The sequence below is a fragment of the Podarcis gaigeae genome (assembly GCF_964106915.1).
Source record: "Podarcis gaigeae genome assembly, chromosome: 5".
Classification (NCBI taxonomy): Eukaryota; Metazoa; Chordata; class Lepidosauria; order Squamata; family Lacertidae; genus Podarcis; species Podarcis gaigeae.
In genome coordinates this window covers 51373705-51395680 of record NC_139681.1, presented here as the reverse complement: position 1 = coordinate 51395680, position 21976 = coordinate 51373705, and the positions used below count along the sequence as shown (strand labels likewise).

At 43.3% G+C, this 21976-nt stretch overlaps 1 protein-coding gene across 7 annotated transcripts in view; it reads left to right on the top strand.

The window, feature by feature from the left end:
* VWA2 (von Willebrand factor A domain containing 2) overlaps positions 1–21976 on the top strand; it is a 40319-nt gene that overhangs the window by 10563 nt on the left and 7780 nt on the right. For all 7 annotated transcript variants that reach the window (XR_014564927.1, XR_014564928.1, XM_083741269.1 and 4 more), the window contains exons 3-12: positions 3035–3096; positions 4733–4807; positions 8295–8428; positions 8672–8781; positions 13743–13937; positions 14741–14874; positions 16304–16436; positions 18021–18076; positions 18767–18874; positions 20551–21129. Coding sequence is in view for 5 of the 7 variants with exons in the window: in XM_083741269.1 (XP_083597395.1) it covers positions 3045–3096; positions 4733–4807; positions 8295–8428; positions 8672–8781; positions 13743–13937; positions 14741–14874; positions 16304–16436; positions 18021–18076; positions 18767–18874; positions 20551–21129 (1576 nt within the window). In the remaining 2 variants the exon portion in view is untranslated. The remainder of the gene's footprint in view (positions 1–3034; positions 3097–4732; positions 4808–8294; positions 8429–8671; positions 8782–13742; positions 13938–14740; positions 14875–16303; positions 16437–18020; positions 18077–18766; positions 18875–20550; positions 21130–21976) is intronic.

Here is a 21976-nt window from a genome sequence, read left to right as displayed (position 1 = left end):
TCAGGCAGCTCAGTTGTAACAGTCATTGAGAGGAAATCTCACATAATGACTAGACCCTCAGAAGAGGAGGATGAACCACTGATTAAGCTTAGTACTGGTTCTCCAGAGAGTTCAGAGGCTGAACCAGAAAGCAAAGAAGAGCAGCACCTCTTACGTAGGTCTGAGAGAGCAACGAAGGGTGTACCACCCAAGAGGTATTCAAAGGAGTTTGCAAACCTAGCTATTGCATGTGTTGCTGTTGTAAACGACCAAGGACAAATTGAAGCTGTGTCTGAGTCAGAGACAAAGGCACAACAGAGAGTTGCTAACCAAGGTAATGCAAATGCACTCATTCCTTGGAAGTCACACAACCAGAGAGGTACATTGGTAAAACCAGTGGCGGGTAGTTCCAGGGGTGGAACTGAAACAACAGGAGCGTGTTATAAGTATAACAACTGTTTGTTTTCTTCTCTGGATGACGCTTTGCTCGCAGCACGCATTGATACTTTAGGGGGAGTATGTTATCATAAAGTACCAATGCAGCAGCAAGCAAAGGCTATAGCAGCCAAGTCAGCTGCTTGTGGCTGGAAAGCCAAACAGGATGTTTGTGACTGTTGCCATGGGAACAAAGGGGCAGTCCATTCTGTACTGAGCACCGGATGTTAGCTCAGTGTGTGTGTCTTGTGACCCGTCCTGGAAGTACATGGGTGGAGTTTATTCTTACTGCTGTTGAGTGCAGACATGTTTCTCTGTACTGATGTAAGAGACAGAAATAAAGGATGTAAATAGATTTCTGTCTGCTTCTTTCCCCTCCCTGGGGGACACCAAAGGGGAGAGAGAAGGAACGGTGTGTTCTTCTCACACATCTGGGAAGAATTGCCGAGACCTCGCCTGCTTATCTGCCGGGAGTAGCAGCGGGGAGGTCGACAAGGAATATCTGTCGGTGCCTACATTGTGGCACATTCCTCTGACCCAGGCAGAATTCCAACAGGGGAGAGTTCTGAAGGGCAGAAAAAGGTCCAGAGGGCCACAATTGGGCCACAATGTGAAGAGCCCCTTTCTGGCTTAAGCATTTATTTTTCTTCCCACATCACAGCTGGGCTTGGGGACGCAGTGCTTAAAAGAAATGGAGCACAGCCATAGTGGTGTTAGGCATTCTTCTTACCTGCCTGCTACTTGGTGGTAGTTTTGGTTAGATGCAGACACTTCCATCCCTGATTTATATAGGAATAGGGAAAACACACGCTTAAGGTATCATATCCAGTTTGGTCATGTGTGTTTATACTAATATAATATATATACACAATATTAATATGTATTATAAATGCAGTTCAGGCTCCTTTAAAACTTTTGCACAGCTGTTGTTCCATTCACAGCTATGAACATTCAGACTCTTAGTGATACAAATGTTTGTAAGTACTGCCTAATAAATTTATTCATAAGTGCATACTATGTTTGCTGCTTTTAGTTTTTCCTTTAAAATAGTAGAGCAGGGCAGCTGGGTGAAATAATTTCCCTTGAGAAATCTGAGATCTAAAGTTGAGATAGGAGTGTCATGAAAACACCCTTATCTCCCCACACTTTGTGCTATAGCGTCCTGGTTGACTCACCTGCCAGGGCAAGTGGGGACTTGTTCATGTGTTTCTGGGAATTTACAGTCAAGCAGTGCTGGAGTTATTTGAGTGCGCATTTGTGGGGAGTGGAGAAATATATCATTATCTTATTGGCATGTACCAGGAGATGGACTGGAGAAAGAGGGAACCAGAGCTATTTGAGGAACTCTGTTGTTGTTGTTGTTGTTGTTACCGTCATTTGGTTAAACAAGGAATGGGGAACCTGAGGCCCTCCAGTTGTTGTTGGACTACAACACCTGTGTTCCTTGGCCATTGGCCATGCTTGTTGAGTCCAGTGGGAACTGGAGTTCAACAGCATCTGAAGTGCCACGGCTTCTCCATTCCTGGGTTAAAAAGAGAATGACCTGTCCTGTAGAGAATCAGCCCTTTGAGCATTAATTATGTTTCTATTTATAAGAAACTAGGTATACAAGTGTCAGGTAAATGTCCAGTATTCAACTAGTAAAATAAGAGGTGGTGGGATTTGAGTCTCCCTAGAAAGCATATTGCCTCTGACGTAGGGGCATGGACTGTGGTTGGCAAGGAGAAGCACTTGTGCCTTTTCAAATGTACTCTGCTTGAACTACCAGTTTGTAGATGCAAAGAACCACCTTGGTTCATACATGGTATAGGAAAATGAGGCTCCAGGGCACCCCAAAAGCCTCTGGAAAGATTTAGGGGCCAAACACCAGCAGTCCTATGTTAAATACGTTTCTACTGTTTTTAGCTCTGACATTGGCCAAATACCTGAAAGGATATTAATCGCTATCTCAGACTATATCCAAGGAGCTCGATGTAGCAAATGTTGAATTCTCAGCTGGCCTTCCATTAGGTATTAGCCAGGCTCAGATCTACTTGTCTCCATTGATAGACCTATACTGTCTGACATCTTTATTTCTTTATATATCTAGTCTACCTTCAGCAAGAGATGCTGATCCGTAGGCATTAATATGCTGCTTCCCAGGATTCTAGCCTAAAGTTTGCTATTGAAAAACAGTGCTGAACCTGAGGAGCTCAAATGAAGCTTTGTGAGTTGGTAGATGGGGCATTATATATATAGCATAGCACATGATTCACAAACAATAGATCAAGACTTGCCAGTGAGTCATGCCAGCCTTACGTCACCAAACTATAGTTTCCATGTACAGTTTAAATGGAAAGTTTTAGCTACAGTAAACTTGGGCACTAGCCAGCTAGATAGAGGCCAGATCTTTGTTTATGCAAAAATGTCATTGCTGTTTAGAGCAGCATAAGGAGGTTTCTAAGTAGCTCATAAAGTTAAATGGTGCTGATGTGTGACATACAGTCAGAAAATGGATCTGTTTGCAGTTGTGTAGCGTGCACCAGCTGCCACTAATACTCTTTGATAGTCAGGATCTTAAAAGTCAGATAATATGTTTAGCACCTTACCTAGAAATAATACGTGCCTTTTTACCCTGCAGTGCTGTCATCATGAGCCTCTTAATGTGGCTTACCTCCGCTTGCATTTTCCTGTTTTCCCAAGGTGAGTTTACAAGGTAAATAGCTGTGGGTGGAATGTGGTGTCCTGCAAAATCTGCCCTTTTAAACACAGGAGAAAGTTGGTGATGGTTGTAGAATAAGGAATAAGGCTGCATCCCCTTAGGCACAAATTTGTATGGTACTTGTTCATCAGCTCCACACAGATGTGTGACCAAATCATACACTGTGCTGTGCTGGGCATGAACAGAAAATGAACAATATCATTGGTACAAATCTTATAACAGCATTTGTGTGGTGTCCAGAATGGTATAAAACCAGGTCACTCTCTTCGTTCTTTAAGTTACAACGTGCCACACAATCCTTCTTTCTGATCCTGTTGTCTCACAGCAACAGGAATCAAGCTGACTCAGCCAGCCAAACTGTTGCTAGCCAAACCGTTGCTTACTGCAACACACAGGAGGGTGAGAGTTTCCCGAGAGGAGATCACACTTGCTACACACCTCCTCTGGTTCTCCTGTTGCTGTGCTGCTGCGAGCTTAACCATGGTTTGGTTTAGGGTGTCATCCAAACCTGGGCTTGTGATTTGTTTTGCTGGAGACAAAATACAAGCCCAGGTTTGGATGACAAACTAAACTTGAAACATCTCAACAGGAGTGGGAACAGCAAATACTAGCTGCAATCTCATTTTTGGGAGCCTGTATGCCTAGGACATTCATATGCCATAGTTTGGCATGGCATTATGTCTAAACCTTCTCAAAGTTCTAGTTTATCAAGATCTGTCCAGAGGGCCCAAGCAAGGCCTACCAATACGTGAACCACAAAACTCTCCAGTGAACCTCATCAAACAAACTTTATGCTGTTACCTGGTAAAGTTTTAAAATGATTAACAAATATTTTCAACTGTAAGGAAATTAGTCAATTTATACACTTATACCAGTCAGATTTAAGTCAGCTCTGTCAATTCCATAACATTTTGTTCAGTGTTGAAGCAACGTGGGTGGTATTTAACCCAGAGTAGACCCATTGAAACTAATGATCACGGCGACTATTAATTTCAGTGGCTCTACTCAAGAGTAAAATTTAGTTGAATACCGCCTAGTATTCTTTTGTGTCTTGCGTCCCTTGATAGCCTTTCTGCAGCTGAAAAAGCTAGATTATTGTGCTTATCGTATGACCATTTGCATCTTTAAATGGGTGCCAAAGAGAAAGCGCACAAGCTATCCTGTCCTCAGGGGCGGAGGAAGGGGGGTGCAGTGGGGTGATGCGCCCCAGGTGTCACCACTGAGGGGGGCTTGCAGCACGCCCAAGCCACTCACTGTGGGGCTTGCAGCACGCCCGAGCCACGCATCTCTCATGGGAATGACCCGGTGGCTTGGGTGCCCGCAGGTTCCGTGCTGCCCCAAACTGTCTGCCCGCTGCCTCCCCCCCAACTGTGGGGCAGCTGAGTGGGAGGAGGCAGGCAGACTCCTCGGAGGCCCCGCAGCGCATCCTGCCCCGGCTGGCCCCACCCTTGGGCGCAGGTCATGTCCGCCGCCTGGGTGCCCGATGGGCTTGCTCTACCGCTGCCTGTCCCTATCCTGATATTTTCTGGAAATCATCTGAAAGTAATGCCTTAAAGAGGTTCTGTTAAAATATTTTGGTAATAGCTGGTTAACTGTGTTGACAACTTGCTTTTACAGCACTTGTGTCATGGAGCATCCAAGAACTGCACGTCAGCCAGGAAACCATTGAGAAAATTTCAGCAGCTGGCCAGCGTGAGTGTTTTTTGTTTGTTGCACAAAAAGCTCTTGCAATGCCTAGTTCTCCCCGCCTGCAGATTTGTACCCTTCATTACATGATCAACATATTTTTATTCCCCCAGCTATTTAAAATAATTTCTGATCTTTGACTATGAGCTCCTAATGTTGTGTAATTTATTCTATATTTATGCTGCCAAGCTAGCTTGATCTGCAGGCTGAAAAGTTTTTATGTTGCTGTAGTGGGAGGTGAACTTGGGGAGAAGAGCAGCTGTGGAAACTGTATGGTTTATACCCATTAATTGTGTGTTGGGATGTGTGCTTGACACCTTTGGCTGTGCATTCTGAGTATATGTCTTTTTTCCTAGCGGATTAATTTCAGCTATAGTATTATCCTCTGTTGCTGAAACATCTCAGTGTTCCAGCAACCGTTTAATGAGGGGTGCAGTGGACTATTGCCAGATAGGAATTAACAAGGTTACTGTATAACATGACTCAGTGGCTTTCAGTGGAATGCTTTAAAACTTTCAATCCCTTTTAATCTGTTTGGGGGGGGGGGGGCGGACTGATTTCAAATCTTTTTAACTAGGCAGAAATCGAAGCCAAAGGGGATAATGATGTGCTGTCCTGGAAGACAAAGTGAAAGAGAGAGGAAATCAAGAATAAATTCATGGCTGCCTTCTTTAAAAATGCAAATTTCTCATTCCTTGCTGCATGAACAGTTCCTACTTGTTTTTAAAAAAATTAGTTCAGTTTTTATATATCAGAGGAGTTAGGATGGGTAACAACAGTTTAAGGTGGGAGGGGGCTATAAAAACAAATACAGCACACCATAATATGTAAGCTACGTAGGATTTAAATTGACCCACTATACCTGTTGAATGTCAAAATCTTTTATCAATTAAATGCTTCTTGTCCCCCTAATGCATTTTATCTGCAGGGGGGTTTCCCCTGCATTGAGGGGCAGCTGGGTCATACCACTGGTCCCATTCACAGATGACACTGTTCCAGCCACCTACTGTTCACAAGTTGAGTCTGGAAGTCCGAGCAAGGAAGCATATGCATGCAGACCTCTATGCAGTGTGTTTTTGCTTTAAAAAAATTTTTTTAGAGGTACTCTCATTTTCCTACTCATATTGAAATACTGCCCCTCAATTTAGATACACAAAATGTTGGGGGGTATGTGTACCCCTGTGTGTGTCCCCCAGAAAAAACACTGCCTCTATGCAAAGTGCAATCCTATATGATGGGTAGTCCAGGTCAGTAAAACCCTACATGCATAGAAATCATAGGGTCCAGGGAGCTGGGGTCAGGGTTTGGGCCATCATGTGAAGGGGTCTCTTGGAATAGGCCAAACAAAAATATAGGATGTAGGGAAATCATAACTGGCTTCCCCAATGTTTGCTTTTACTCATAAGCAGATGATGGTGGAACTCTGAATTTGATTGGAGCAGTATGGAGCAAGGCCATTTAACTCTTCCCTTAAAGATGCATTTCTTGTTACTTTATTAGAATAATGTGTGTCCCACCTTTTACATCTACCAGAGTAGGACTCTGAGAAGCTAAGAACATTCAAGAAACAACAAAGCAATCATTAAAAATTAAAATGGGGAGGGGAAGAAACAAGACACAAGAGGGCAAATAACTGAAAACATCTGCTTAAAATAAACAAGGCTAATAAAAAGCCGGGCTCCTCTACTGCACACAGCAGCTTCCGAGGTGTGGACTGAACACTGGGCGGAGTGGAAAGGCTAGTAGGAACCCTTCTCTTAGTGTCACCGCTGTAATCAAAATTAAGACAATCATTTCTCCTGCATGGCTGCTGTGAAAAAACATAGCAATAGAAACTTTAGGAACGCTGATCTTAGATTTCTCCCACATTTAATGGAATTTGGCCCATATAGCCTGGGGGAATACGATTTGTAAGATTCCATTTCTGATTTTGCCCATTGTCTCTGCTGTAGTTGGGCTTTCAGTAACTGAATCTGATAGCTTTTCTGTGCACTGTTTTGAGTGTTGTAGCATGGAAGCAGCCTTTACTTGCCGACATGCTTATTCCCTATTTATCAGTGCAGTCCTTTTTCTTTCCTTTTTTTTTTTTTTACTAATTTCAGGGATGCAGAGTATTTACAGTGACTGAAACAAATGTTTTCCAAATTTCCAAGGGCATGTTTGTGCTTTGCCCATTTTCACAGGCCCCTCCCTGTAAAATGAAAGGATAACCTTAGCTTAATCCAACTCTGTCAACTTGAAGCTTCTACCTTGGCACACACTCCCAGCAACTAGTAATTGCCTTGCAGGCAAGTTTGTGCATGCTCAGGTAACACCAGGACATGGTCTCAGGAAAACCTGATGCTAGTATGAAACTGACTCTGAGAAACTTGTTTCAAGAAACCACAAGTGTTTAAACTTATGAATTTAATAGAATCTTAGAGCCGCAAGAGACTGTAAGGATCATTAATGCCAAGTCCCTCAGGCAGAATGCAATATACCTAAATCATCCTTAACAAAGCTGTAAAGTCAAAAGAGGCTCCACGACATCTTGTTTGTGTCTTTAAATAATAAGAGAGAGAGAAAATTCCTTTCCGCGCATAGGCAGTCATGATTAATCAGCAATTTATGGCAGCTAGTATTGCAGATATAACTTCTGCTCCTCTCAGACTGCAGTTTCTATGATACTATGACATCCCCCCCCCCCCCATGAGAAGGTTAGTTGAGCTTAGAGGAATGATCCATCTTTGGGGAATATTAAGACCTGACCCTGAAAGTTGTTGACCCAACTAGGGATGTGCTTTAAGGATCAGTACAGAATCTGTGGTTCTGCAAAAGCTGTTGGGCTGTAATTCCCATCATCCTTGGGCATTGGTCATCCTGGCTGAGGCTGATGGGAATCAGAGAGTCCAACAGTATCTTGAGGGTTGCAGGTTTAAAGGCTTTCTCAGGCTGGTGTTTGGAACCGCAAGGCAAGACAGTTGCTTGCAACATGTAACCATATGGCTACGTTCAATATTATCATCTCTCCCACTTCCTGGATTTTGGAATGGCTGGAGTGATGCTGGTTAGATCCTGATTGCTTGTGATTACAGACACCACACAGAGGACAGAGAGGGGTGTATGAGTGTGATAAAACTAGCCTACAGTACAGAGATTAAATTCACAGTTATTGTTTTGCCTATTTTTCCTGTGCCCCTTGCACTGACAAGGGTTCTCCACTCGTGATCTAGAGGCTGAAAACTTTAGCAACTGGGAACAAAACAAAGAAGTGTAACATACTGCATTTTTGTTTAATGAATGGTGATGTGCATTTGAATTCTTATTTCCTTCTGGACCTTCACTTCCTAATGTATTATAATGAATGTTATCCTTGGTTTCTTTTCAGCATGTATACTTCATCCCATCCCCCGCCAGTCCTCTTCTCCTCCTCCTTCTGTCCTCCCAGCCAACCTGACTTCTTAACATTATTACTATGTGTTGTGATTAAAAAAATCCCTCTCTCTTCTGCCAGTAATGAATTGCTCTGCCCCAGTTGATGTCTTGTTTCTGTTCGATGGATCCTACAGCATTGGCAAAGGGAGCTTTGAAAGGTCAAAATACTTAGCGGTCAAGCTTTGTGATGCTCTGGACATCAATCCAGGAAAGGTGAGCGCCCTCCACCCCCAGTTTATTCCACTCACTGGATGCTGTGTAGAATTTGGGAGATGCATGTTGTGTATGTCTGTAGGAGAATATAGGCAACTTGGGGAATTCTTGTTAGTTTATCTTTATGGGGTTTGCTAGTTCACTTCCCATGTCTGTTCTTGCTGTAGCCATTTTGAGCATTCCTGGAATGGTAGCAACTGCATAAAAATAAATCTGCCTTGTTGACCTTCCCTCCCCTTTCAGGTCAGAGTGGGAGCAATACAGTTCAGCAACACCCCTCATTTGGAGTTCCCTTTGGATGCATATTTCACCAAGCAGGAGATAAAAGACAAACTCAGGAAGATTGTGTTCAAGTAAGAATTATTATACGTGCGAGTTCTTATTAAGGAAGTTAAAATAAGTAGTTGGCAAGTAATAGTTTCATTCTGATAGTTGCATGTTCATGTTGTATTTGGAACATTTTACTTTCGATGTCGTGAATGAAATATTTAATGATTTATTCATTGATTTATATCTGACTTCATTATTTTATGGAATCGGGGATTGGGGGGGGCATCCATTTGGTTCCCAGCTGGTCTCCTGTCAACCAGACCACCAGCTTAGCTTCAGCAATATGATGGCCTCATGTACCTCCAGATCATTTCCTGGGACCTAACTTAATTGGTATATTTATATTTAAGCTGATTTTCTATATCTAGCCATATTCGATGTCCCATGGTACAAATAGTTTAAATGTCAGTCTAACTTAACAAAAAGGCTGGCATGGGAGTAAGTTATGTTTAATCTAATAGGTCTTATTTCCAAGTGGATGTGTTAAGAATCAGAGTGTGGGTCACCAACTACAAAAGTTCTGCTAGAACAGACCAAAGGCATGGATCCAGCTTCCTATTCTCACAGTAGCCAACCAGATGCTTATGGGAAGCCAGTAAGTGGGACCTGAGTGTAACAGCACTTTCCCTATTTGTGATTCCAAGTAAAATAGTATTCAAAGGCACACAGCCACCCACCCCCTAAGTGTGCTTAAGACCATGAGATTACAAACATTACAGTGAATCAGAGATGGTCTCTTTATGTACAGCAAGGACTTACAAGGAACTGTTCTGGGTGGCCATTCCTTAGCTTTGGAACTCCTTCTAGTGTACATGCGTGGTGGTTACATTCTGGACCTCCACGTTCATCGGCAGCACCCACATAAGGCCACCTCTCCCCGTTCCGCCCCCTTTTGTGATGTCACACACATATCAGACACACCTAAGACAGTCGCTGCCTGTATTCCAGAAATGATGTAGGGGTGTGTGTGTGTGTTGTGGATTTTTTTTTTGCCCCCAAGGATAGACATTAAGTGGCTAATTTGTGCTGTTTTTGCATATATATTTCCCCATAACATGGTGTAGCCTAATATTTAGAAAGTTTTCCTCATTTTTCCTTATTTTGAAGCATAGTTCCCCCCTTCTCTCTAAAACCCCAACATGTGCACACAGACACTCTATACATCAGGAAGATCTCTGCACACCTCCAGGGCTCCCACACAGCCCTCCCTCTGCATGATCATTTTGGACACCAAGTATGCACCTGCCACCAGGAAAGAGATGGAGGAGAGAGAAAAATGGGGTTCTGCTGTGCTAAGTGCCTCTTGTGGGACTGGATTGAGCTGTTAATGCTTCAAGAGAAGACAGAGTATGAAAAGCATACCCCTGATTCCTCTTTGACTGCTTCTGAAGTGCAACTGAAAGCAGAGGCTGTGAAATGGTATTGAATATCTGGAATCTAGACATGTGCTGACATTCCTTTAATGCTGAGAAGAGGACGTTGACAGTTCCAGCAGAGATAACGTCCTTCAGTTTGCCAGTAAATCCTGGTTTTAGCTTAAAGATATCACTGGTAAAAATAGCCAGGATGGCAGCAACCACTTCAGAGGGCAGAATTGGAAAATATGAAGGTCTGCGTTCATGGCCACTTGGTTCTCTCCCTCCCTCTTCAATCTTTTGTCTGTGGCTCTTAATGCTAAAATAGGCTTCAAGCAGTTTAGAAGTATCACAACCAATGACGCATGCATTAAAATAGAGTGGGCCAGATTCAGCCACCTCATTCTGTTAGTAGAAGCCAATTCAAGGATTCCCGCTAGTGCATTGGGGCTGTGAGTCGATATCTATAGGGTGATTCTGGTTCGCATAGTGTCCTCCTTCATGGCCAAGCCCATTGTGCTTCACAAAATCACTTTCTTGCTGATAAGACACATGAAAAGGATAAGCATCCTGCCACAGTGTTTTTAATCACTTGCATGGAAATTTTACATCACTTATGGGGTACACCATTCCTTTTTCTCTCTGGGTGTTAGTGCCAAGAAGACACAGTGCCAGAAAACAAAGAGGAGGCTGCTTTCTGGTGACAAACTCACACGCCTCACACGCAGGTATTCATATGAATGTGAGGTATGCGTGTGTCAATTTTGTCGTAACAAACAATGTGGAAAGGACATTCCTTGCTTGGTTGGTAAACTAAAACCGAAGGGCCTGCCAACTCATTGACTGAAAGGAACTCCTATCTCCTCAATCGAAAAACAGTCCTGGTTGCACAGGATCTAAGAAATTAAAAAAAAAAAAACCTGCCACATTTAAAATCAAAGCCGTCAAGAGTTTCGAGTCATTTGGAGATGGAAGCAAAGCAATGACAAAATGCAGCTGGCTCAGGAAGATTTGACTGCTACTGCAGTGTTGCTGATGCGTTCTTGACATGTGGCTCAAGAGAGAGAGCGTTTAAGTAAGGGAATAAAGAGGAGACCTAGAAACGATCAAAGCCGTCTCTGGCAGGAGTTTAGAGAACTGAGAATTATAGGGTGGTACAAAGAGAAGTGTGTAGATTAAAGAACCAAGCACCACAAAGCGTGAGTATGATCAAATACTGACTACACAAGGAAATACAGAAATCACAATAAGGGTCATTTTTTAAAAAACTGAATAAACATGGCCCAAAATAAAGAGTTGTAGGCATGTGGAAATGAGGGGGTAACATAGTGATTTATTTTAAAAGGAGTTTATTCACAATTTTGCCCTGATCATTTTGAATGGAAATAAAAGCAGCTCTAAGAAAGAGTAACTGGAAATGGTCAAACTCCCACAACAGGCATAGAAAACAGAGATAATCAAGGGAGTTTTGTTACAGTGTTAGTTGGAGTGGTGACTGGAGGTATGCAAGAAAATATAATACTGAATATGACCATTCTGCAATTCTCACCTTAGATGGCCTCTTCAGTTATGCGAAGTGTTAGCATTGTGGTATTGCCACCACCAGCACACTTGTTTTACCACACTGTATATCATTTCCAGTCTTTCCTTGTGTTTGTTGCAGTCTAGATTCTTTGTATGTCAAGCATGATTTCTCACAGCAGCAGAAGAAAAACCCTGTGACAGCCAAAATACTTGGCTAATAGAGCCAGTGACCAGCTAGTAAAATCCGAGGGGGCTTCCCAGAACGGCACTTAATGTCTTGGACTTCTGCAGCCTCACATTTAACAGATGTTGGAGTGCAAGTGTGGAGGCAGAGATGAAACTGCACCTGCAGTGACTCTTTAGAAATCTTTGTAACGCAGCATCCCCCGCAAGCAGGGCAAGATGAATCATGGCATACATATGGTACCCGGGGACTCTTGGGGACGCAGGTGGCGCTGTGGGTTAAAGCCTCAGCGCCTAGGACTTGCCGATCGAAAGGTTGGCGGTTCAAATCCCTGCGGCGGGGTGCGCTCCCGCTGCTCGGTCCCAGCGCCTGCCAACCTAGCAGTTCGAAAGCACCTCCGGGTGCAAGTAGATAAATAGGGACCGCTACCAGCGGGAAGGTAAACGGCGTTTCCGTGTGCGGCTCTGGCTCGCCAGAGCAGCGATGTCACGTTGGCCACGTGACCCGGAAGTGTCTTCGGACAGCGCTGGCCCCTGGCCTCTTAAGTGAGATCGGCGCACAACCCCAGAGTCTGTCAAGACTGGCCCGTACGGGCAGGGGTACCTTTACCTTTACCTTACCCGGGGACTCTGCATGTGTGAGCTGCCTCCATTGGATGCAGTGACTGTTCCTCATGTGTGAGTCATTACTTGCTCTTGTGACTGCCAAGAAATGAACTTGCATCATACGTGCACTCACCCTGAGTGCCAGGTTCAGATCTAGCTCTATGAGAAGTAGCTTGTTTTGTGTTAAAACAAATGAACCAGAAGATAATAGAGTTGCCCCAGGCTGCAACCTGGAGATTCCCCTGATTAGAAGGTACCATAGGACAAGTGTTTATTTTGAACCCTCTGACTGTGAATGGGTGGGGCAATTTGGACCAGAGAAGTGGTGTGTGGAGAGTGTTCATGTTCCTCTCCAGAAGCTTGTGGGGTTTTCTCATGTGGTAGAAGGGCCATTGGATTTCATTGTACAGTGGTACCACAGGTTACATATGCTTCAGGTTACATACGCTTCAGGTTACAGACTCCGCTAACCCAGAAATAGTGCTTCAGGTTAAGAACTTTGCTTCAGGATGAGAACAGAAATCGTTCTCCAGCGGCGCGGCGTCAGCAGGAGCCCCCATTAGCTAAAGTGGTGCTTCAGGTTAAGAACAGTTTCAGGTTAAGTACGGACCCCCGGAACGAATTAAGTACTTATCCTGAGGTACGACTGTACAGTGGAAGCTCGGGTTGCGAACGTGATCCATGCGGGAGGCACAGCGCTGCGATTCGGCACTTCTGCGCATGTGCAAAGTGCAATTTAGTGTTTCTGTGCATGCGCAAAGCGCCGAAACCCGGAAGTAACTCATTCCGGTACTTCCAGGTTCGGCATGTCCATAACCCGAAAACACGCAACCCACAGTGATTGCAAGCCGAGGTATGACTGTACATATGTAATGTGTAGTTTCTCCCCATTTGATAGTAATGGGTTATTGGATAAGACTTACTTGACTCCAAAGCAATGTATAATGACTGTTGCCTATACAGTCAGTAGGGAAAGGGGAGAAGAGTGAAGTAGAAATTACATTTAAGAAGAACGTGACCATCTCAAAACATTTTTTGCTCCTCTTTGCTGTCCTGCCTGCTGGAAAGGTAGAATGCATTCTCTTTTTGCTTTCAAATAGCATATTTGTGTATGTTGCACCTATTTTATCAAGATTGTTTTTACTTATGTGATACAGCCTTCTTTCTTCCAGTAACAGTCTCCATCACCTGTTGACTTTCCAAACAAGCCATATTCTGTATTCTAGCATTTTCCCTGAGCAAATGACAGGTCTTCTATTGGAAACGAAGCAGGGAGCAGTGTTAACTTATCCCCCTTCTTCTTCTGTTTAACTCAGAGGTGGGAGAACAGAAACAGGACTTGCTCTGAAATACATTCTTCGGAAAGGATTCTCTGGGGGCAGAAACTCATCCATACCGCAGATCCTTATAATCCTTACTGATGGGAGATCTCAGGGCAATGTGGCAGTGCCAGCCAAGCAGTTAAAAGAAAGAGGGATTGCTGTGTTTGCTGTGGGAGTCAGCTTCCCAAGGTAAGTTTATCCTCTAGTCTAGAGTGGGAAGAAGCCAGGGGTGTTCCATTACTTATTGACTACCAGTGACTGAAGAAAAGGCTTGCAGTGGAAGTGAGATTTATCAGGCTAGAGAGTTGAAGAGAAAGTGGTGGTCCACATGCTAGAAACCCATCGACAGGGAGAGTTTTAGGCATCGCTAGGGAGAGCTTTGTATCCCAGAGAGGTTTACATCAATAAATGAAGAAAACAAAACAATATAATAAATAAAATATACCAAAACAATTCCATAACCACACACACACAACAAAAACAACATTAAATTATCCACGAGTCTATAAGAAAATTTGACTTTTAAAAAAACCCTGGGCTCCTATGCCTCTTCCAAAAGCATGGAAAAAGACATGTGTCTTGACTTGGTTTCTAACAGAGCATTATGAAGAGGCCAGGCACACCTCAGTGGGGAGCCAACTCCACAGGAGCCACTATCAAAAAGGTCCTTCCCTTTCCTTGCATTAAGTGTGCATATAAAGCTCCAAGGTGTACGTTTGTGTGCATCCTTTTTCTATTGATATAATGGCAAGGGTGTGTGTTGGAAAATCTTTCGTTAAAGCAAATGTGGTAAGAACGGAAAAAGAACGTTTGTGTTTGGAAAATGTAGTAACTACAGCAGAGCAACGGCTGCTATTGGGCTTCAGTTTCACACACATCTATGCATGCACTATGCTCTTTTAAATAGCCCCTGTTAATTATGACACCCATTGCCATTACGTTGTTGCCATGCTGCAGTCCTTTATTTGTTGTGCTGAATTATTTCTGTGCAGATGGGAAGAACTGCAGGCACTAGCCAGTGAGCCGGCCGAATGGCATATCCTCTTTGCCGAAGATGCTGATGACGCCTCCAATGGTTTATATACCACCCTTACAGAGTCTGCCGTCTGCAGCGCTGCATTTCCAGGTAAAAATGGTTTTTAGTCGTCTACACACTGATTAAACAAGTCTTGCCATCTATTTTGTTTAGGCACTAGCTGTCATGTTCAGCGGGGGGGGGGGGTTGTGTTCCTGGACCCAAAGCCTCATTTGTCCTTCCTCCCTCCAGGCTGCTTTTCTAATCTAGGACATTCTTTCTGTTTATCAGAAGGCAGGAAGGAAGAGAAATTCCAGACAGAGAGGGAGAAAGAAAGAGAAGCTTCAAAGTCTGGTGATTAAGGGTAGAGCTGCTATTTGCCTGTAGGGTTGCCTGTTTCTGAGAGCTCGAAGGCAGCAAGTGAGACTCTCCAGCAGTGGTGCCTCCTCATACACTGCCATTCCGTCCCTGCACACGCCTAAGAGAATTAAGCTGCGTGTTAAATTTACTGTAGAGCGTGTAGCAATGTCTTCAGTTTTTGATAATTAAACCATTAGTGTGGTGGGATGCTGGTCCTGCTGTAAATGTCGCAGGTTGTATCCAACACTGCGCAGGTAGAGTTCCATTTGAGCCAAGGGACCTGCCCTCCCAAAATCTGTTTTCCAACCTTCTGGAGAAGATTTTAAGGAAGTGAGCGGGGGGTTGCCAAGTAGACGAAGGGAAGTTCCATTGTGGGAGCAGAAAAGCAGCATTGGACGCAACACGTGGTGCGGTGAGGAGAAGTCGTCCCCCCCAATACTTTTAATCTGAAGCCCTTGCCATGGGAGAGGGGCAGTTTCCTTGGAGATTGGGGTTGGGAAGGCAAGAGGTAAGCTCCCCCTCAATACACACTGTATTTATGGTAGGAATTGTACTTCCGCCCCACCCTACACCTCTTAATTTAATTAACAACAACAGCAAAAACCCAGAGTTTGTTCCATGCTATGCAATGCCTATTAGGTGTAGTTTGACCCTTTATAATTGTATATCACAGCAAGCAATACAGAAGCCTGGGCAACGCCTAGGGTGGGCTTCAAGTTAGAGAGGGGGTGCTACCTAGCCAAGTGTCCTGTGTTTCCCTTCCCTTCACTGCCCACCTTGTTGATTGCCCAGTTTTACCCCATGGCAGTAGCTACATGAAGTATTTGGGTGTATTGTTGGAAATTCAAAATGGTGGTTGGCTTCCCTGCCATTGCTATCGGAAAAGTAAGTGTCCATGAAAGACAGAAAGCTGCCTCATATCAGCTCAAGCGGTTTGTCCATCTAGCCCAGTATTTTCTACTCTGACTGGCAGTGGCTTCCTAGGGTCTCGGGCAAAGGGCTTTCCTGTAGCCTGCTATCTGATATTTTCAGCGGGAGATGCCAGGGATGAAATCTAAAGCCTTCTCATGTAAATAATGTGCTCTTAATGTTTTGCTGTGCTCCGTTTTGGGGGGTGCATAAAGTTTTCGATCTCAGGCAATGAATGCCTACTCTTGAGACCATTTTCTCCTTGCCCCAGGCTGCGGAGCTGAATCTCACTCGTGCGAACGCAAAACACTCGAGAGAGTCAAAGAGTTTGTTGGAAACTACTTTTGCTGGAAGGGGTCGAAGAGCAATAATGCCGTGCGCACGTCACTCTGCCCATTTTACAAGTGAGTCAGCGGCTGTGTGCTGCCCCTTTAAACCCCAGTGGGGATCAATGAAATCTATATGTATAGGTGCCCTAGGGAAATGAAGGTGATGGCTGGGCAGGAGCTCAGCACTGTCTTGTCCTGCTGGCCTCTAAGGAAAGTTTTAAAAAATGAAGTTTAAAAAAGTGGGGGAGAGGCAGGAGAAATGGAGCCCATCACACACAAAAAATGGGTTTCAAACACTCCAAGGCTACACTCACAACAGCACCTGGAAGCTAGTGTCTCCAGCAGATTTTTGCATTTGAATAAAAAAAGAGAGATAAAGAGGCAGAGAGATTTGGCTGAGTCCAGTTATAGTTGGAAATCAACACAGTATCTCTTGATTCAGATGCAGGGCACATCTTTGTATTCCTGAATTCCCTCCAGTGTCGCAATGGATTACTTTCCTTGAGGTAGAAAAAGAGCCAGGCCCAGAACTCTCACAGCTGGCCCTGGTACGCAACCGAGGCCTCTCCGGATGTTTTTCATGCCTCTTGGTTGGAAGAAACACTTCTTCTCTTGTCTTGCTCCTTTGACAGTGCTATAAGATCATCCCTGATATGGGGCGAAGGCTCAATCACTGGCAGGAAATAGCCTCTGCTCATATTGCAGCCAATGTGAAGCTCAAAGTCTGCAAACACAGGGCTATATTGTCAGCTCGGGGGCAGCAGGTCCAACAAGAAAATTCCCTACATGCTGAGTTGAGGATATATCCTAAAATTATGCAAGATAAGTAATGTCAAATGCCTGTAAAAGGAAGTAGTTGCATGCTCAAATCTTTGTAAGAAGGGCTTATACCCCTAAGTGAAATATTTGAGAAAGGACTTGGAAAGGAAAACACATCTTTGTGCCTTTTGTAGTTTTGTTTTGTTTCTGTATATAAAGAAGTTTTAAAAGATGTAGTATTTCCTTTCAGCTCCTCCCCCCTTCATTCCCTCCCCCCTTGTTTCCTCTACGAGAAATCTACCTTGGGGACTAGCTAGGGATGGTGGGAGGAAGCAGGCTTGTGATAGCACACACACAAATCTTGATTGAAGCAGCGTGGGAAGTAAAGAAATAAAATAGCTTTGAAAAGAGCAATTTTTTTTGAGCAGGCCAACAGAATTCTGAAGTTGGAATGTCTTACGTAGTACATAGATTTATGTAAATGAAGAGCATACTTTAAAGATGTACTTACAGCAAGTGTGTGTGTATGGGGGGCGGAGCCAGAGATTATGCAGCTAGACGTTGTTGGACTCCAGATCCCATCATCCCTCTCTACTGACCTTGCTGACTGGGACAGATGGGAGTTGGAGTCTAGCATCTCAAGGGCACCACATTGGTTACCCCTGGTGCAAGTAAACATAAGAGGGTGGTGTGGAGTTTAGAAACATCAGTGGTGAAATCTCTGCTGCCTTTTTGTTTTTTTGCTTTTCCATGGGCTTTATTTTTGCAAAGCTTTCTGACTAGGTGTGCATAAGATTGTGTATTTAATACATTAACCGAACTGAAAGTTGTCAACTTCTATTTCATAGACTAAAGTTTATCCCAATCTCACTTTTTTATATACTGGCTTTTCTAATTAAGCTGGAGGAACACCTTCATCAAGTATCCTTCTAGATGCTTCCGTACCACATGCCCAGGTAAGATACATTTCAAAATGAAAAATAATGAGGTATTAATTTAATACCTGGACTTGTCTTGACTAATTTCTGCAAAACAAATTATGGTTTAAGAATGTAAGATAAAGAGAAAAATAGAGAAGAGGAACTGAGAAAGAAACAGTTGACTAAGTATACACCCCGAACTGCGTTGAGGATGAAGGAAGTCAAATAGAAATGAATAAGAACTGAATTAGGGATGTATCTGTAACATCTGCTTTGCATTTGTAGTTGCAGTATCTTTTTGTTAGTTTGTTTTGTGAGTGTTGTCTGTGTTGGTGTTGGTATAATAAATCATTTTTAAAAAGAAAAAAAGGGGGGAAATGGGGTAAAATAAGATCGTGCCTCAATTAATAGACATTCTGTTTGCCAACAAAGGGAAACAGGAGAAGCTTAGTTTATAAGAAGAGTGTCAAATGAAGACCCTTTTACTGTGTTCCAGAGTCTATTTTGCTTTTCTAAAAGGCAAGATATGCTCTCGCTAGACACGAAAAAGGGATCTTGGGGTTAAATACTCTGCTTAGATGCCGTGTGAACTGTGCCTGAGTTTTCCTAGAGCTCGGTCCTGTTTACAACTTAACAACAAGAAGAAAGGCTCCATAATCATTGATTAACAAATTAAATGGGTACCCTTGTCTTTCTCCTTCCTGGTTGTTGGTTTGTTTTTTTTAGATCCTTGTGGTTCTCATCCTTGCCAGAATGGAGGCACATGCATTCAGCAGGGATTAGAAGGATACCACTGTGTCTGCCCAGTTGGCTTTGGAGGAGATGCTAATTGCGGTATGCCTTTTCATCTTAGGCACCAGTGCTTTGAGGTTGTTGTTTTTTAATGTGTCACGAACATCACTCAGTTTCCTGTAACAGTTCTGGTTGTTGTTATTTTTGTTTTATAACAGGGAAGAGGAGAAAAGGATAAGGGTTAAGAGACTCGATTTACTAAACAAAACCTTAAATGTTTCAGAGGAAGGGGTTTTTTTTGTACTGCTTGTTTCTGGTGACTGAGACATGGGGCTCATCCAGATTTCCTTTTGTGCCATTTTTCTAGGCATAGGTCTGGGCTTTAAAGCTCTGGATCTGAGCGATTTTATTTTATTTTTGCCCCTGCGCTTTTCCCAGGAAAACATGTGTTTTACCGCTGAATAAGAGCAAACAGCAAATGGGTTGTGTGGATTGCCATTTGCTCCAGTTCAGCAGTAAAATGCAGGTTTTCCTGGCGGAAGCAGTGGGGCAAAAAAATAACTGCTTGGACACAGAGCTTTAAAGTCCAGACCTGTGCCCAGAAATACGGCACAAAAAGAAGTCTATATGAGCCCACGGTGAAAGCTGTAATCTTAATCACATTCACTGGGAAATAGGTCCCATTGAGGTTAAGGGGAATTACTTCCATGTTAGTGTATTTAGGAAAAGGACCTGAAGGTTCTTGATGACAATTTCAGGACATTCAGGCTGCAAATAATTATTTATTTACACACACACACACATATAAAATTTGCTTGCAAGAAAACCTTGAAATGGTTTGCGAAAACATTAAAATTATCAGTTAAAAACAAATCTTTAAATTGTTAAAAAAAATAATTACAATCAATGCAACACTAAAAACCAGATTAAAACATGTTTATATGTCTGGATTGGCTTGCCTAAACAAAAATGTTTTTAGCAGTCACCGTGAAGGCGCCTGCCTGGTGTCAATTATAAGCCAGTCTTCCTGGAAACAAGCCCAATTACACTCACTGGAACGTATTTCTGAGCAGACATGTATAAGATAGTGCTGTTAGCTTTGCTTTATGTCTTTGCAGCCAACCTGTCGTTGCTGCTTATTTCTCCACACCCAAAGAGTTGGCATGCCTGCAAAAGGCAGCAAACATCAAATAATTGGAGAGGCTGTTAAAAGGAAGTGCAGCATTCAAAATCGCAGCCCGCTCTTGAATTGGCTCTATACATAGAATATTGTTATGGAGAGCAAGTGTTATTTTTGCTAGGAATTTATATGAAGACATGGATCAAGCAATTCATTTCTGGTTGCATATCTTAGGCTGGATCTAAGACCCTTCAAAAAAGGGTTTCAAGAAAACGCATTGTGAACCTCATAATGGGAAATCACGTCGGCAAAAGACAGAACTCTACAGTGCCATCTGGTGTCACAACACTTTTAAAACACTTTTAAAAAAACTATAATGTAGCTGAGGCCTTAGTGGCTCTTCATTTGCTAATTGCTTCTGCAGATTCTGCTCAGAGTGAGATTGGGAGCAAGGCTCATGATTCTGCACACTTTGCACTGTGGACAGATCCTTCCGTGGCCTGGGGTGAATGTTACTGTAATTAAAAGTTGGCAAACCTAAATTATCATAGCTTACTGATTTCAACAGGCTACTCTAGACTCCCTATTAGAAACTTCTTGTTACATTTTTATTTGGACTTCTTAACCCTTTCTTAATACTTTTAAACAAAATTTCCAGCACCCAAGCTGAGTCTAGAATGCAGCGTAGACCTCCTTTTCCTGGTGGACAGTTCATCCAGTACCACCCTCGAAGGCTTCTTGCGCTATAAAGCTTTCCTGAAGAGGTTTCTCCAAGCCGTGTGGAGTAGAGAGAGCCCAGGGAATGTGGGTGTGGCCCAGTACAGCAACGATGTCAAAATGGCTGTCAGCATTGGAGACCACCAAGATGCTCTCAGTCTGGTGAAGGCTGTTGATTCCATGCAGTTCAGTGGAGGAAGCACCTTGACTGGCAAAGCTTTGCGATACGCTACACAGCATGGCTTTAAGAGCGGCCCAGTCTTTGCTGACACACCCGATGACCTCCCCCGTGTGGTCGTCTTGCTCACGGATTCAAATGCTCAGGATTCAGTGGCAGAGGCAGCTAAGTACAGCAGAGGCCAAGATGTCTTCCTCATTGGAATTGGCAGCGAAACTTTGAAAGCAGAGCTGGATAATATTACAGGGAATCCAAAGTGGACACTGATCTACTCATCCCCACAAGATCTCTTCAACAAGATTCCTGAACTACAAAGGAAAATATGCAGCATAGACAGCCAAGGTAAGGGTTCTAGGTAAGAAAGCATTATCATTTGGTATCTCAGCATCTACTATTGGCTGTCAGGTCCTACTATCCACATACTTGCTATCCAGAAATTCACTTATCTGCACTTAAAGAATTCTGCCCAAACCTCACTATATGCTCCACAGATTCACTTATTCGAACAGCCAATTTCCTTACTTGGTTTGGTTTTTTTGTTTGTGATTTGCTGGTCATCATCCCAGCAGCTATTTTCAGGCAAGAGCCATGGAGAGAGGGAAGGAAAAGCAAGATCAGATGAATCCAAGGCCAGGAAAAGATCTGACAAAACTATGAAAAGAATGGACAAATTCCACATTGGAAGTGTTTCCATAGGAAATAATAGAAACCGTGGACTTGTTTATGTGACCACTTGCCTAACAAACAATTTCCTGGGAACACATTGTGTCCATAAATCAGTACTTGCATGTACGACCTAAAGAGGCACTGGTATATTCTGATACATACTTGAAGATGTATGGTGGAAAATGGGAACAAAAGGCATCACTTCTCAGCAGTTAATCAAGTCTAGTTGCCTGCAATCCTAAGCCATCTCAGAGGCTTAGCTGAGCTTTTCTTCAGAACAAATTCTGAGAAGGTGGTGCTAGTGAATGCTTCCATGGCCTTTGCTGATCAGAGGGAATTGATTCAGATCTTTATCTATACCTTCTAAGATGATGAAACGTCTATAGTTTTTCTAAGCAAATTATGAGTTAACTAATTAGAACAGGCATCCCCAAACTCAGCCCTCCAGATGTTTTGGGACTACAGTTCCCATCGTCCCTGACCACTGGTCCTGTTAGCTAGGGATGCTGGGAGTTGTAGTCCC